The sequence below is a fragment of the Arachis ipaensis genome, chromosome B5 (genome assembly GCF_059453495.1).
Source record: "Arachis ipaensis isolate K30076 ecotype BB chromosome B5, ASM5945349v1, whole genome shotgun sequence".
Lineage (NCBI taxonomy): Eukaryota > Viridiplantae > Streptophyta > Magnoliopsida > Fabales > Fabaceae > Arachis > Arachis ipaensis.
This window is the reverse complement of record NC_142440.1, coordinates 126,373,123-126,387,752: the sequence shown is the minus strand read 5'-3', so window position 1 is coordinate 126,387,752 and position 14,630 is coordinate 126,373,123. Positions and strand designations below refer to the sequence as shown.

The 14,630-nt window shown below is 33.6% G+C and overlaps 1 protein-coding gene across 1 annotated transcript; it reads left to right on the top strand.

The window, feature by feature from the left end:
• Positions 1-2,833: 2,833 nt before the first annotated feature.
• Positions 2,834-6,044, top strand: LOC107642006 (deSI-like protein At4g17486). The gene is made up of 4 exons (XM_016345345.3): positions 2,834-3,131; positions 4,199-4,486; positions 4,790-4,864; positions 5,627-6,044. Exons 1-4 carry the CDS (start codon positions 2,960-2,962, stop codon positions 5,770-5,772), a joined length of 681 nt encoding a protein of 226 aa, XP_016200831.1. The 5' UTR covers positions 2,834-2,959; the 3' UTR covers positions 5,773-6,044.
• Positions 6,045-14,630: the final 8,586 nt, after the last annotated feature.

The window sequence follows — 14,630 nt, the reverse complement described above, 5'->3', positions numbered from 1 at the left end:
ATTTATTATAGTAGTAAAAATAATAATATAAAATATATTAATTATTTGGGAGAAAAAAACTAAACCTTTAATCCTAAGAATTTTCACATTTAATTCGCGCATAAATACTTAAATACATATTAGTAGATCTAAAATAGATGCCAAAAATTATGCTTGACCAATCCATTAATAAGCCCACACATATAACTATGATTTATTATTGACAAAAACAAGCCAAACATCAAAACATAGCCCACCACCTAAGTACACTGTTTGCATTAGATCAGCTCACAAGAATACACCTACACAGCTACACCTAAAGCCACATCCAACAGGCTCTGACATCCACTTGCAAGCTTGTAGCCTCCACAAAAAGTCAAAAACAAGTATCGAGGTGTTAATACCTCATTCATTTAAAAGAAATATCTTTATCTCACATGTGTATCGTATAATTGGCCTAAAAAAAAATATGACATAAATCTTGACTTTTCTCTCCAAGTATCTGTCTTTGCCTTTTTTTTCAATGACTTTTTCTTAATGCCTCACATATATGCCTTTTATTGTCACTGAATAAAAATAAAGTAAGATACAATATACAAACAGAATAATCAATGATAAACCATGAAGGAGTTGATGTTAAACAACTCAAATATTATAAGCTTAACTCAGTTTCTGAACTCTCCAATGTAGCCATTCATCTTAGCAAGAGTACTCATTTTTGTGTAGGTGCAATGTTTCCAAGACTTTAAAATTTTATTTGTGAGGTTTCTCTCAATTCTAATTTCGTGTTCTTTCTCGTTACCTTTCAAATTGAAGTGATTTTTCTTTTTGTATGGAGTACTTTAGCTATGGTTAGAATTTGCTTTCCTAAGTCAAATTCTTGAATCTTGAACCAACTGAAGTCTTCCTTTTCTTTTCTTCACTCAGGCCAGAAAATCAGGAATTTAAAATTAGATTTAAGTATAATAGCAGAGAGATGAGCAGCAGCAATTTGCTTCTTTTTGCCAAATTCAAACTCTTAATTTTGTACTTTGTCTCCAAGTTTAATTATCAATAATTGATTTATAGCAGAACAAGATAGCCACCATTTTCTTCATATTATCTAAAATGGTTGTATAGAGGAAAGAAGAAATCAGCAAATAATTGACTTGCATGTTAATAGAAACTTGATACCTTTATTCCCTGATTTTGCGTAACTTATTTATGTTGATTTTAATTTGGCATAGTCTCCTTTATTAGCTTTTCTTTCTTCTACTTTGGCGCTTGATAAGAGAATGAAGCACATTTTTCTTGTTTCAAGGCTTTATCCGAATTGTACATCAATAGAAGCATATTACCTTTTGTTTTTCGATTTGAACCCTAATCAAACTTTATTTTTTTTACTTTCCTTTTGGAATGTTTTACGTGAGTGAAAGAAGAGAGAACAGAGAGAACTAGCTTGGTTACTTTGAGTTTAGTTCAGATGGGAGTAAATCTTTTTTTCTTAGATAACAATCATTTCCATAAACCATAGTGAGTGAATGGACTGAATGTTTTGATCATGGGCTTGGATAATTATTTTGGTCTTGTCAATTTGCTCTTTGTTTTGGACATTTTCTGCACACTAACCAAATAAAATTATTTACACTTCTTTGGATTTTTTTTGGTCCATTATCATAATATTTGGTCATTATCAAATTATTATTATTTTTTTAAATTCAACACAAATCAACTTCAAAAAATTTCACCCTCAATCCTTTTAAAAGCATTCATATTTATTAAAAACTACAAATATAAATACATAATTTTTTTTTATTTTTTAACACGAAATAAAAATTTATAATTTTTAAAAGTACAAGCATATCTTTAAAAAAATTTATTAAATCAACCCTATATATAATGGAGATCGATACAAGAGATGTTTGTTGCATAATAATTTTTTATGTAAAATATACATCATCATATATTAAACTTCTTTTTTAAAATATAAAATATTTGTTAAATTGACTAATCTCTTAATTTTATTCTTATGACACATATATAATAAATAAAAATATAGATTAATATTCGTGTTTTTGGTTTTATAGTACAACAATCATACTACAGCTTGATTTGATAAAGTCTTTTAAAAAGATATATGTGCTTTTAAAAAATATAAATACTTAATTTTGTATGATAAATAAAAAAATTATATATTTATATTTGTAATTTTAAAAAATATAGATATTTTAAAAATATTTAAAATAAAACTTTTTTAAAATTAACTTGTATTTATTAAAATAAAAAAATTTAATATAATTTTATATATTAATAAATTTTTAAATTTATTCTTATATTTATATTTATAATAGTATTTTTAAATTTTAAAAATTATTCTACCAAACATAACTGTTATTATTTATATTTCTTAAAAGTTATTTTAATTTAATTTATCAAATATAAATATTATAATTTTTTAAAAATTATTTTTTAAAAATTAATTTTAATAAACTACTTTTAACAAGTAAAAATTTTATCAAAACAAACTTATGTATATAAAAGAAATCAATCACTATATTAATTATTAATATAAAATATATATTAAAAATAAATTAAATAATACATAATTTTATATACAAATACATAACCGATTTGTTGACTGAATTTTAATACACTCGTAGCATTTTAGATAATACAACTACAACTAAACAGACAACATAACATACATGTTAATAAAAAAAACATACATGTTAATAAACGCGCAAACGATGACGATGACAAATGCCATTTTGTAACAACCTTGAATAATATTAGTAGCACAAGGAAGAGCCAAATCCGGGTTTTTGGGTTTTTGGTTTTTCTTTAAGGTGGTATTGTTGTCGATGGAGTAATAGTTGAAAAAGAAAAAAAAAATAACAAAACATATTTAATTCCTTTCTGATTTTCGAGTTTCTGTAAGGTTGCCCTTGTCCCAAGAAATTATAGAGATAAAGGGCAACAATACATCCATCTTTGTGGAAAAATGGGGATGAAGAGCAACTCAATCACAACATCCCAATCTTGTAATAATCTCAAAGACAAAGAAAAAAACAGCACCACCAAGACGCGCGTTATATTGCATGTATATGATCTGACCCCTCTCAATAGTTACTTTTATTGGTTTGGATTTGGAATATATCATTCTGGCATTGAAGGTTTGTTTCCAAGACCAATTTTTCTCTCCCCCCCCCCCCTCTCATTTTTAACCTTTGTCAATTCAATAAATGTTAATTTCTCTGTTTTTTTCATTGTAGTTTGAACTTGTTTTGACAATATATATTGTTTTATTTCTTGATTAATGATTTTTCTCGTTATTTTGATCCAATTCTAGTTCTGATATAATTGTTTCATATTGATATTTGCTTCAATAAGGTGCCCAATTCAATTTATATTTTATAGGAAATATTTTCTCTCATGTAACTTGCCATAAAAAATTCGTTGTGTTCGCTTATTCTTTGGTAGAATTAGAATATATGGTGCAAGAGGCTTATTTTAAATGCAACTTATCTCCCTTAATGGGTGGGGCAAATTTGGGATTCTATGTACATGGATTTTGCCCTTTCAATCATTATCAAAGAAAACCCTGTTACGAGCTTGTGGTGATTTAAATAATCTGATATGTTATGAGAAATGACTATTGACTTTAAAATGATTTTTTAGCCTTAGACATGAAAAGTTTAGGTGTCTAAGAAATTTAATTTAATGCTAAGAATTACTCACCATTAAATCTCAGAGCTAGCTCTTTCTACATTCCTTAACAAGCTATATAAGATGAGTTTAGGTGGTATTGTATAATACTGTTTTAAGGGTTTAGCAATTTTCTTTAAAATAGAATGAAATTTAATGTATTATTTGGTTGTGAAGAGTGATTAGTTGATTTTTTTTCAAAATGATCCGCCCATAAGATGTTTAATGTTTGGTCAATACTCAATACTAATAAAATACATAAGATACAGAGAGAGTATACAATATTTAAGTCAAAGACTTTTAAATAGTGAAACCCACAACACATATTATTCACTATTGCGCTCTCTATATTCTACACACTTTTATTCCGTGTCAGAGTAGGCACCTAATGTTTTCACTATAGAAAAAGGTTTTTCTCACAAATTATTTTGTTGTTAAATTTTCTATTATAATATCTGCTTATGTTGTTATTTCTGTCAATTTTGTTCCTATTTTTTCACTGTGAGTTGTGTATGTGCATGTCTGGTGAGAATAGTTCATGGCAAGGAGTATGGATTCGGAGCACACGACTTCCCAGCCAGTGGAGTTTTTGAAGTAGAGCCAAGAAAATGTCCTGGATTTGTATATAGATGTTCTGTCAATTTGGGCCATGCAAATATGCATCCTTCTGAGTTTCGGATATTTATTGAGAATATGGCTAGTGATTATCATGGGGATACTTACCACCTTATATCTAAGAACTGCAATCACTTTACTGACGATATCTCGTGTAGATTGACCGGAAAGCGCATCCCAGGTTGGGTGAATCGACTTGCCAAACTAGGTAATAAGGTCATACATACAGTTAAGCAAATATTTTATCAATCTTCTCACTTTAGAGATGTATTATATTTCATGATTTTGTTTATTATGTCGACTAATTACTTATTATTTCATGGGACAAGAATAAGGTTGGTTTTTGTTACAAATATAGCCCAACCTTGGATCCATATTTATCAATGTTGGAGTTCTATTTTGTTAATTCCTTATCATATATATCCACCATGACCATAGATATAGCACATGACATAGTGATTGCAAACATGTATAACAATAATATAAGTGTTGCCTTTTGTCAAAATTTCAGGTTCTATATGCAGATGTCTACTTCCAGAAACTCTCCAGGCATCAACCGTTAAACAACTACCTGAATACCATTCAGGTGTGTACACTACTACTTCCTTTTAATTTTTCTTAGATTTCTACCACAGATGTTAATTCAAATTTAGATATAGTTTCTACACCATTGACACATTCATGGTGATAGAAGAAAATATAATAATAATTGAATTTAATTTTGTCCATTTTGAAAACTTAACATAAAAATTCTCAATTAAATTTTTTATATGGTCTTTGAGGTTCACGGCATGCACTAATTTGGTCCCTAAAGTTTCAATTGCACTATCGTCATCCCTGAGATTGAGTTCCAGACATCATAGTGGTCCCTCGACCCCTTCTCGACAGTGATTCAACAATCGGAGCGATAAGTTAGCACTCCCTTTCCACACTGGACAATGGTAAAATGCTTTTGGCATCCAATCAAAGCAGAAATGTCCAATTGAAGTGTGTGCAAACCGTTTTACATGCTCACAATTATCAAAGCGACGTTGTTTATACTTTGATTGGGCGTCAAAAGCAAATAGTATCATTTCACCATTATCTAGCACGATAAAGGAGTGTCAACACGTCACTCCGTTTGCTATGCCCGAAAGAAATCAAAAGATCACTATAGTACTCAAAGCTCAATCTCGAAAATGACAATAGTATAATTGGAACCTTAGAGACCAAACCAGTGAATAGCGTGACATGGATCACTTTGGGGATTTAGTAAAAAAAAATCTCCATTAAAACTTATTTTTTTTAATAATTAATAACATGTTTCTAACATAAGCTTTTTCATTTTATTGGTCATGACTATTTGCAGAAGATGAGGTTGCGGATTCCCTTCCAACTGACACACCAAATATATCAACTAATAATTCAGATGATGGGCAAGAAAGGCGCCTTCTATCACCTAAGGCTGGAACAGATGACGTTTCGTTTATTAAAGAATCTCCCTCAAAAAAATGAGAGATATTTTAGGTGAGGAAAATGCTTGGAACAATACAAGCCATCTTAGCATGAGAATTTATTTGTCCATATGATCGAGTTGAACAATTTTTTATGCCAGAACCTAAGAATTCTTTCGTGTCCCTTTCCATTCTTAAGTACATTCATTGTATCATGTTTTTGTACGCTAACATTAACCATAGATGGCTAAATTTTGTGTTATAAAGAGGTGACTTTCTATAGCATTGTATACGAAAAATGTTAAGTTATTCATACTTTTTTTTTTTATTGTATTTGTTATGCATTTGAGTCAACATTATCTAATTTTTCATTTTTTTCCCATAAAAATGTTAACCTTAGCATTTTCCTAATTTATATTAGAATGTGACCCTTGGGATGCAGAGCTACTAAAGTTATTTTTAATAATTATGATGTTAAACTTTTAATAATTATGTTAATTATAATTGGATAATCGGATTTTAAGAAGAAAAGTGGAGGAAAAAAAACAAAATGAATAAAATATAATTGCATTGATTTAAAAATTTTTCCTTTCTTGATATGATTTGACCTCTGCACTAAAATCTAGTTGGATCGATTTTCCAAAGGTAGTTTGATATTTTTGAATATCTTATCCATTAGCTATTGGAGTTTAGATCACTTTTTATATATATTAAAAATTAAAAACTACATAAACGAATAAATTTTAAAAGAATGGTAGAATAAATGGTGTGAGGCTGGTTGAAATTGATGGAGTATATATGGAGACTGAAGAAACAAATTTTGAGGACAAAATTCTTAATTATGTGGGTAGGATGTAAAATTTTATAAATTATTAAATAATTAATTAATAAATTAATTATGAATTTAGGAGATTAGGAAATTAAATTTTGTAATTTAAAAAAAATAATTAAAATACGAATTAAAAACTGTAAATTTAAAGATTTTGACCTAAAATTGAACCAATAAATTCAACCAGGTTCAAGTGAGTCCAAGTCCACTCACATAACTTCATATAAAAGGTTTGTAAACAGCCTCCTTCCTTATCCAAATTGCCATTCACGCTGTATTAAAGGGAAGGGGAGCAAAAACCTAACCCCAAATCACCTCATATTTCAATCTTTCATAATTTTCAATCCGGAGCTCCGATCGTCGCACCGTTTGTGGCCATACATTCGTTTCATGAGCTTTTCAATTCTATCCGAACAAGTGGTAAGGAACTCTGATTTTTCATGCCCAATTCTTTCTTCCACTCAGATTCACGTTTTTGGTTTGAATATTGAGAGATTTTCATGATTTTGATGGTTTAGGTGTAATTTAGTCTTGGATAATTATTGAGTTTTGCCCCCAATTATCAATGGATAAGGTAAGAAATTACTAAACTTTTGTGAATTGATGAATTGGTAAACGCTAGCATTGATAAGATAGAATTGTATAAAATTAGGTTGAATTTTATGTTGATTGAAGTCAAATTGGTAAAATTAGAGTACTTAAAATCAAGCTTTGGTGGCTGGAGCTCATTAGAGTTGTTTGGGGGTCTTGGAAGTTTGAAGTTCGGTGTTTTGAGCTTTGGGAAAAATGGGCCAAAGTATGGTTTCAGTTTTCTTTAGTTAATATGTAATGTTATGTGAAGCTTAGACTACATGTCCGTAGGATAGGTTTGAATTGTGAGCATTGGTTGATTGGTTATGGTTTGTGAATGAAATATGAATTGTAATAATTGATGTGGTAGATTGAATAATAATTCTTGATGTTGGTGATAATTTATGTAAGGTGGTATTAGACTTTGAATGGTGAATTAAATGGATTGGAAAGGAATGATTATGTTTGGGGTTGAGTTTATATGTTGAGGTTTGATGGTAATTGTTAAAATTGGTAGATTTAGGAAATGGAAATGTTTGAAGGAATTGAGAAATTTAGGTGTTGGAATGATTGTGAATTGAGTTAAGAGCATGTGATGATGTGAAGGAGTGTTGGTATTGATTTTGGTGTTTTGGTATTGAGATGGGTGTGATTGGTTTGGTCTTCGATTGTGAGTTTTGAAGATTTGGTAAAATTGGGTAAAAATAGAATTTTAACTAATTTTGGTGGGTCATAACTTGGCCCTTGGTGGTTGGATTTAATTGAACCTTATTTTAAATTAAAGATGATTATGAGAGCTTTAAACCGGTGTAAAGATAAGAGAAATTGGAGTTTTGTAGAAAAAGTTACGAACGTTAGAAGTTAGGTATAAAAAATTAAACTTTGTGAAGTTGCAGAAAACCAGAATATCTGGTTTGGGTGCCCACGCACCCTATCGTGCGCATGGGCAGAATAGGACGTATGATGAGATTTGTGCGTACGCACACCCTGAAATTTTTACAAGTTGTGTATACGCACACTATGGTGCACGCACACTATGGTATGTACGAACACGCTGGGAATTCGCTCTGGTGCATGCGTATGCATAGTATGATGCGTATGCACGATGCCCTGTTTTTACACTATAATCCTGTTTTTAACTGTTTGGCCTTTTCAACAAGCTTGTAAACATCTGTAACCTCCGTTTAAGATTCACTAGCTAGTTTTTAGGCTTCGGAATAAGGGTGAACATATTGAGGATGTAGAATTGATATTGAGAAAAAAATTGGATTAAGTGTAATGAGAGTTATGAGGAGGATAATTGATTCTTGATTGGAACATGATGAAAATGATTAGGATGAAATGTTGAGTTATGATGGGGACAATTATGATAATGAGAATGATTTAATTTGTGATTATGAGGATATTGTGAATGATTATGAGATTGAAATATGACAATGAATGGTGCACGAAATTGTGATCTCAGGCAACGGCGTCAAAAACTCAGTACGCACGTCTTAATAAATCATTTTTCATTCACAACTTCGATACAACTAACCAGCAAGTGCACTGGGTCGTCCAAGTAATAAAACCTTACGTGAGTAAGGGTCGATCCCACGGAGATTGTTGGTATGAAGCAAGCTATGGTCATCTTGTAAATCTCAGTCAGGCAGATATCAAATGGTTATGGAGTTTTCGAATAATAATAATAAATAAACAGAAAATAAAGATAGAAATACTTATGTAAATCATTGGTGAGAATTTTAGATAAGCGTATAAAGATGCTTTCGTTCCTCTGAACCTCTGCTTTCCTACTGTCTTCATCCAATCATTCCTACTCCTTTCCATGGCAAGCTTTCTGTAAGGCATCACCGTTGTCAATGGCTACATCCCATCCTCTCTGTGAAAAAGGTCCAAATGCTCTGTCACGGCACGGCTAATCATCTGGAGGTTCTCGATCATACTGGAATAGGATTCACCCTCCTTTTGCGTCTGTCACTACGCCCAGCACTCGCAAGTTTGAAGTTCGTCACAGCCATCCCTTCCCAGATCCTACTCGGAATACCACAGACAAGGTTTAGACTTTCCGGATCTCCAGAATGGCCATCCATGGGTTCTAACTTATACCACAAAGATTCTAATATCTCGGACTTGGTCCCCTGTATTAGATATCTAAGAGATATTCATTCTAGCTTGTTTGCATGTAGAACGGAAGTGTTTGTCAGGCACGCGTTCATAAGTGAGAATGATGATGAGCGTCACATAATTATCACATTCATCATGTTCTTGGGTGAGAATGGATATCTTAGAAGCGGAATAAGTTGAATTGAATAGAAAAACAGTAGTACTTTGCATTAAATCATGAGGAACAGCAGAGCTCCACACCTTAATCTGTGGAGTGCAGAAACTCTACCGTTGAAAATACATAAGTGATGAAGGTCCAGGCATGGCCAAATGGCCAACCCCCAAACATGATCAATATGATCCTAAGTTGAACTAAAAATCATAAGATGATCTAAATACAATAGTAAAAAGTTCTATTTATACTAAACTAGCTACTAGGGTTTACAGAAGTAAGTAATTGATGCATAAATCCACTTCCGGGGCCCACTTGGTGTGTGCTTGGGCTGAGCTTGAAGTTTACACGTGCAGAGGCTTCTTTTGGAGTTGAACGCCAAGTTGTAACATGTTTTTGGTGTTCAACTTTGGTTCGTGACGTGTTTCTGGCGTTTAACTCCAGATTGCAGCGTAGAACTGGCGTTCAACGCCCTTTTACGTCATCTAAACTCAGGCAAAGTATGGACTATTATATATTTCTGAAAAGCCCTGGATGTCTACTTTCCAACGCAATTAGAAGTGTGCCATTTGGAGTTCTGTAGCTCCAGAAATTCCACTTTGAGTGCAGGGAGGTTAGAATCCAACAGCATCAGCAGTCCTTCTTCAACCTCTGAATCTGATTTTTGCTCAAGTCCCTCAATTTCAGCCAGAAATACCTGAAATCATAGAAAAATACACAAACTCATAGTAAAGTCCAGAAATGTGAATTTAACATAAAAACTAATAAAACATCCCTAAAAGTAACTAGATCCTACTAAAAACATACTAAAAACAATGCCAAAAAGCGTATAAATTATCCGCTCATCACACAACACCAAACTTAAATTGTTGCTTGTCCCCAAGCAACTGAAAATCAAATAGGATGAAAAGAAGAGAATATACTATAAATTCCAAAATATCAATGAAACATAGCTCCAATCAGATGAGCGGGACTTGTAGCTTTTTGCCTCTTGAATAGTTTTGGCATCTCACTTTATCCATTGAAATTCAGAATGATTGGCATCTATAGGAACTCAGAGTTCAGATAGTGTTATTGATTCTCCTAGTTCAGTATGTTGATTCTTGAACACAGTTACTTTATGAGTCTTGGCCGTGGCCCTAAGCACTTTGTTTTCCAGTATTACCACCGGATACATAAATGCCACAGACACATAATTGGGTGAACCTTTTCAGATTGTGACTCAGCTTTGCTAAAGTCCCCAATTAGAGGTGTCCAGGGTTCTTAAGCACACTCTTTTTTTTGCTTTGGACCTTGACTTTAACCGCTCAGTCTCAAGTTTTCACTTGACACCTTCACGCCACAAGCACATGGTTAGGGACAGCTTGGTTTAGCCGCTTAGGCCAGGATTTTATTCCTTTAGGCCCTCCTATCCACTGATGCTCAAAGCCTTGGGATCCTTTTTATTTACCCTTGCCTTTTGGTTTTAAGGGTTATTGGCTTTTTGCTCTTGCCTTTTGGTTTTAAGAGCTTTTGGCTTTTTCTGCTTGCTTTTTCTTTTTCTTTCTATTATTTTTTTTTGCCATTTTTCTCTCTTTTTTTTTTGCAAGCTTTCTGTATTCACTGCTTTTTCTTGCTTCAAGAATCAATTTTATGATTTTTCAGATTATCAAATAACATTTCTCCTTATCATCATTCTTTCAAGAGCCAACATATTTAACATTCATAAACAACAACTTCAAAAGACATATGCACTGTTCAAGCATTCATTCAGAAAACAAAAAGTATTGTCACCATATCAATATAATTAAACTAAGTTCAAGGATAAATTCGAAACTCATGTACTTCTTGTTCTTTTGAATTAAAACATTTTTCATTTAAGAGAGGTGATGGATTCATATTCACTACTTTAAGGCATAGACACTTAGATACTAATGATCATGTAATAAGACACAAACATAAATAAACATAAAGCTCAAAAATAAAAAAACAGTAAATTTAAGAACAAGAAATGAGTCCACCTTAGTGATGGTGGCTGATGCCAGGGCATTTTGGCCAGTTTCACTGACCTTTTCTTTACTGTTTTTAAGGTAGTTTCATGTATTTTCTTAGAAAATAAGCTAGTTTTGGGTAGATATTCACTTACATCTTTATTCAAGCATACATTGTGCACTTTACATGATTTCATGAGAATTTTGCATGAATTATATGACAAATTGGATGATGCATGACTCATGACTTGGACTAGAACTTTGATGCACTTTGTTGCTTGATTTCAGGACAAAGGAAGCAAAGAAGAACCACGTTAGCAGTCACGTTAGTCCCACTAACGTGACCTCTAACGTGGAATGGGTGCTAACTTGCAAAGTTAATGAGAAAGGTAATCGCCAATAACGCCCTCGAAGCCATCATAAGCCCACGTTAAGAGTCACGTTAACTAAGTTAACGTGAACTCTAACGTGGAATAAGACAACAAGGCCAACGTTAGTGACACTCTCCTTTGTCACTAACGTTGGACCAAGCTCATAATTGGCCACGTTAGTTGCCACGTTAACTTAGTTAACGTGGACTCTAACGTTAAGAAGCAAAAGAGAAGCCAACGTTAGTGACATTCACCTTTGTCACTAACGTTGGCCAAGCCTCCATAAGCCACGTTAACTCCCACGTTAACTTAGTTAACGTGGAAGCTAACGTGGAGAGAGCAATTGATAGCCAACGTTAGTGACACTTACCTTTGTCACTAACGTTGGGGTGCACCACCAAGAGCCACCATGAGCAACGTTAACTCCCACGTTAACTAAGTTAACGTGGATAAAGAGATGATGAGCCAACGTTAGTGACACTCACCTTTGTCACTAACGTTGGGGATGGCTAGCATGACTACGTTAGAAGCCACGTTAACTTAGTTAACGTGGACTCTAACGTGGGAAATAGGGGCACATTGGAACGTTAGTGACAAAGGTAAGTGTCACTAACATTCTCGAAGGATTGGCATTACCACGTTAGAAGCCACGTTAACCTAGTTAACGTGGACTCTAACGTAGGGACAAGGGAGGACTCTCCATGTTATTGGGAAAGGTAAGTCCCAATAACGTGTGCGAAGGACTAAGAGGCAACGTTAGTGGTCACGTTGGTGCCACTAACGTTGAAGTCAACGTGATCATATTTGGTTTAGGAACGTTAGCGAAAAAGGTGATTGTCACTAACGTTCTCGAACCCACACTTTCACTTAACGTTGACACCACTAACGTCCTGAGTCAAAGTCCCTGCATACTTCACCTTTTCTCTCTGCAAGCAAAGCTAAGCCCAATGAAAAGGATAACTGCTTCAAACTCAAGATTCAGAGGCCCATACCCAAGACTTGAAGAGCCAACTAGAAGATGAGAAGAGTAGTATATATAGGAGTAGCTTTGAATTAGTTAGGGAGTTGGAAAACTTTAGGGAGCCTTTGGCATAGAACTACTCTCTGTATTTTACTTTCTCTGCACTTCTAGTTTTACTTTCATCATGTATTCTCCATCTTTGTTTTTATTTTCCAGAGCTATGAACAACTAAACCCCTTTCATTGGGTTAGGGAGCTCTGTTGTAATTTGATGGATCAATATTAGTTTTCATTCTCCTTCTTTTATCTTTTCTCTTGATTTTACTAAAAAGCTTTCGATCTTCATCCAATTGGGTAGTTATCTTGGAAAAGAAGCTATTCATACTTGGATCTCTTCTGAACCTTGAAAGAGGAATAAAGAGATCATGCTAGAAATGCTTTCTCATGCTGGACCAAATTGGGTTTGGATGGATATGTGACTATAATCCTTCCAACACTTGATTTGGGAAATGCATGTGGTATAATCAGTGACCCTACTTCATCTCTTATCATGAGCAATTGACCAAGGAATTGGCTATTGATCAAGATTTGAGAGATTGAATTACCAAGAAATTAGAATTCGATCACTTAAGATTACCAAGGAGATCAATGAATGCATTGATTGAGGAAGAGATGAAAATGAACTTGATCTGGAGAATGCAACATCTCCTGAGCCCAATGAACTCCCCATTTTTGATCTTACCCATTCTCTTTAATTTCTGCCATTTACTTTTATGAGCAATTACCCCATTCCCGTTTAAGATTCTGCAATTTACTTTCTGCCATTTACATTCAGCTCTTTATTTCTAGCATTTACTGTTTCTGCTATTTACTTTCCCGCCATTTAATTTTCTGCAAATCTCAAATCAAATTCTGGTTCGCTCAACTAGAACATTCCTCTAATTAAAGTTGCTTGATCAATCAATCTCTGTGGGATTCGACCTCACTCTATTGTGAGTTTTTACTTGACGACAAATTCGGTACACTTGCCGAAGAAAATTTATTGAGAGACAAGTTTTGTGCGCATCAAGTTTATGGCGCCGTTGCCGGAGATTGATTTTGTATCAACAATGATTAAGTTGGAGGATCACTAGATTGAGCATTTGTTATTCTGTTGATTTAAATTTCTGTTTGAGCACTTTACTTTCGGTTTCAGTTGTTTTGTATTCCCATCTCTTTAACCCCTTTATTTCAGTTGTTTACACTCTGTTTCACTCACCCACTAACTGTTTGATATATTACATCACTCACACTAACAGCATATTTTTTTTAGAATAGTTTTTGGATCTATTTCCTTGCTTGTACCTTGTTGGTTGTATGACAGGGAGAAGAAGTGGGGCTTCAACTTCCTTTGATTCTGAACCTGAGAGGACCTTCCTTAGATTAAGGAGGGAAGCAAGAGGAAAAAGAGTAGTGGGTGCTGAGGAAGAGGAAGAGTATTTTGAACTAGACATGGAGGAGAATATGGAGAACCATCATGAAGAAGAGGCTCACAACCACGGTAGAGAAGGTCTAGCAAATCATGCTGGGTAAGAGAGAAGAGTTCTGGGTTCTTACATCAACTCAAATCTAGGAAAATGTGGAAGTAGCATCCAAAGGCCAACCATACATGCCAATAACTTTGAACTAAAGCCACAGCTCATCACCCTTGTTCAGAACAACTATTCATTCGGAGGGAGTGTCCAAGAAGACCCCAATCAACATCTAACCACCTTCCTGAGGATATGTGATACTGTGAAATCTAATGGTGTTCATCCTGACACCTATAGACTACTTCTGTTCCCTTTCTCACTCAAGGACAAGGCATCTAAATGGCTGGAGTCCTTTCCAAAGGAGAGTTTAGCAACCTGGGAAGATGTGGTGAACAAATTCTTGGCAAGATTCTATCCTCCTCAACGGATTAAC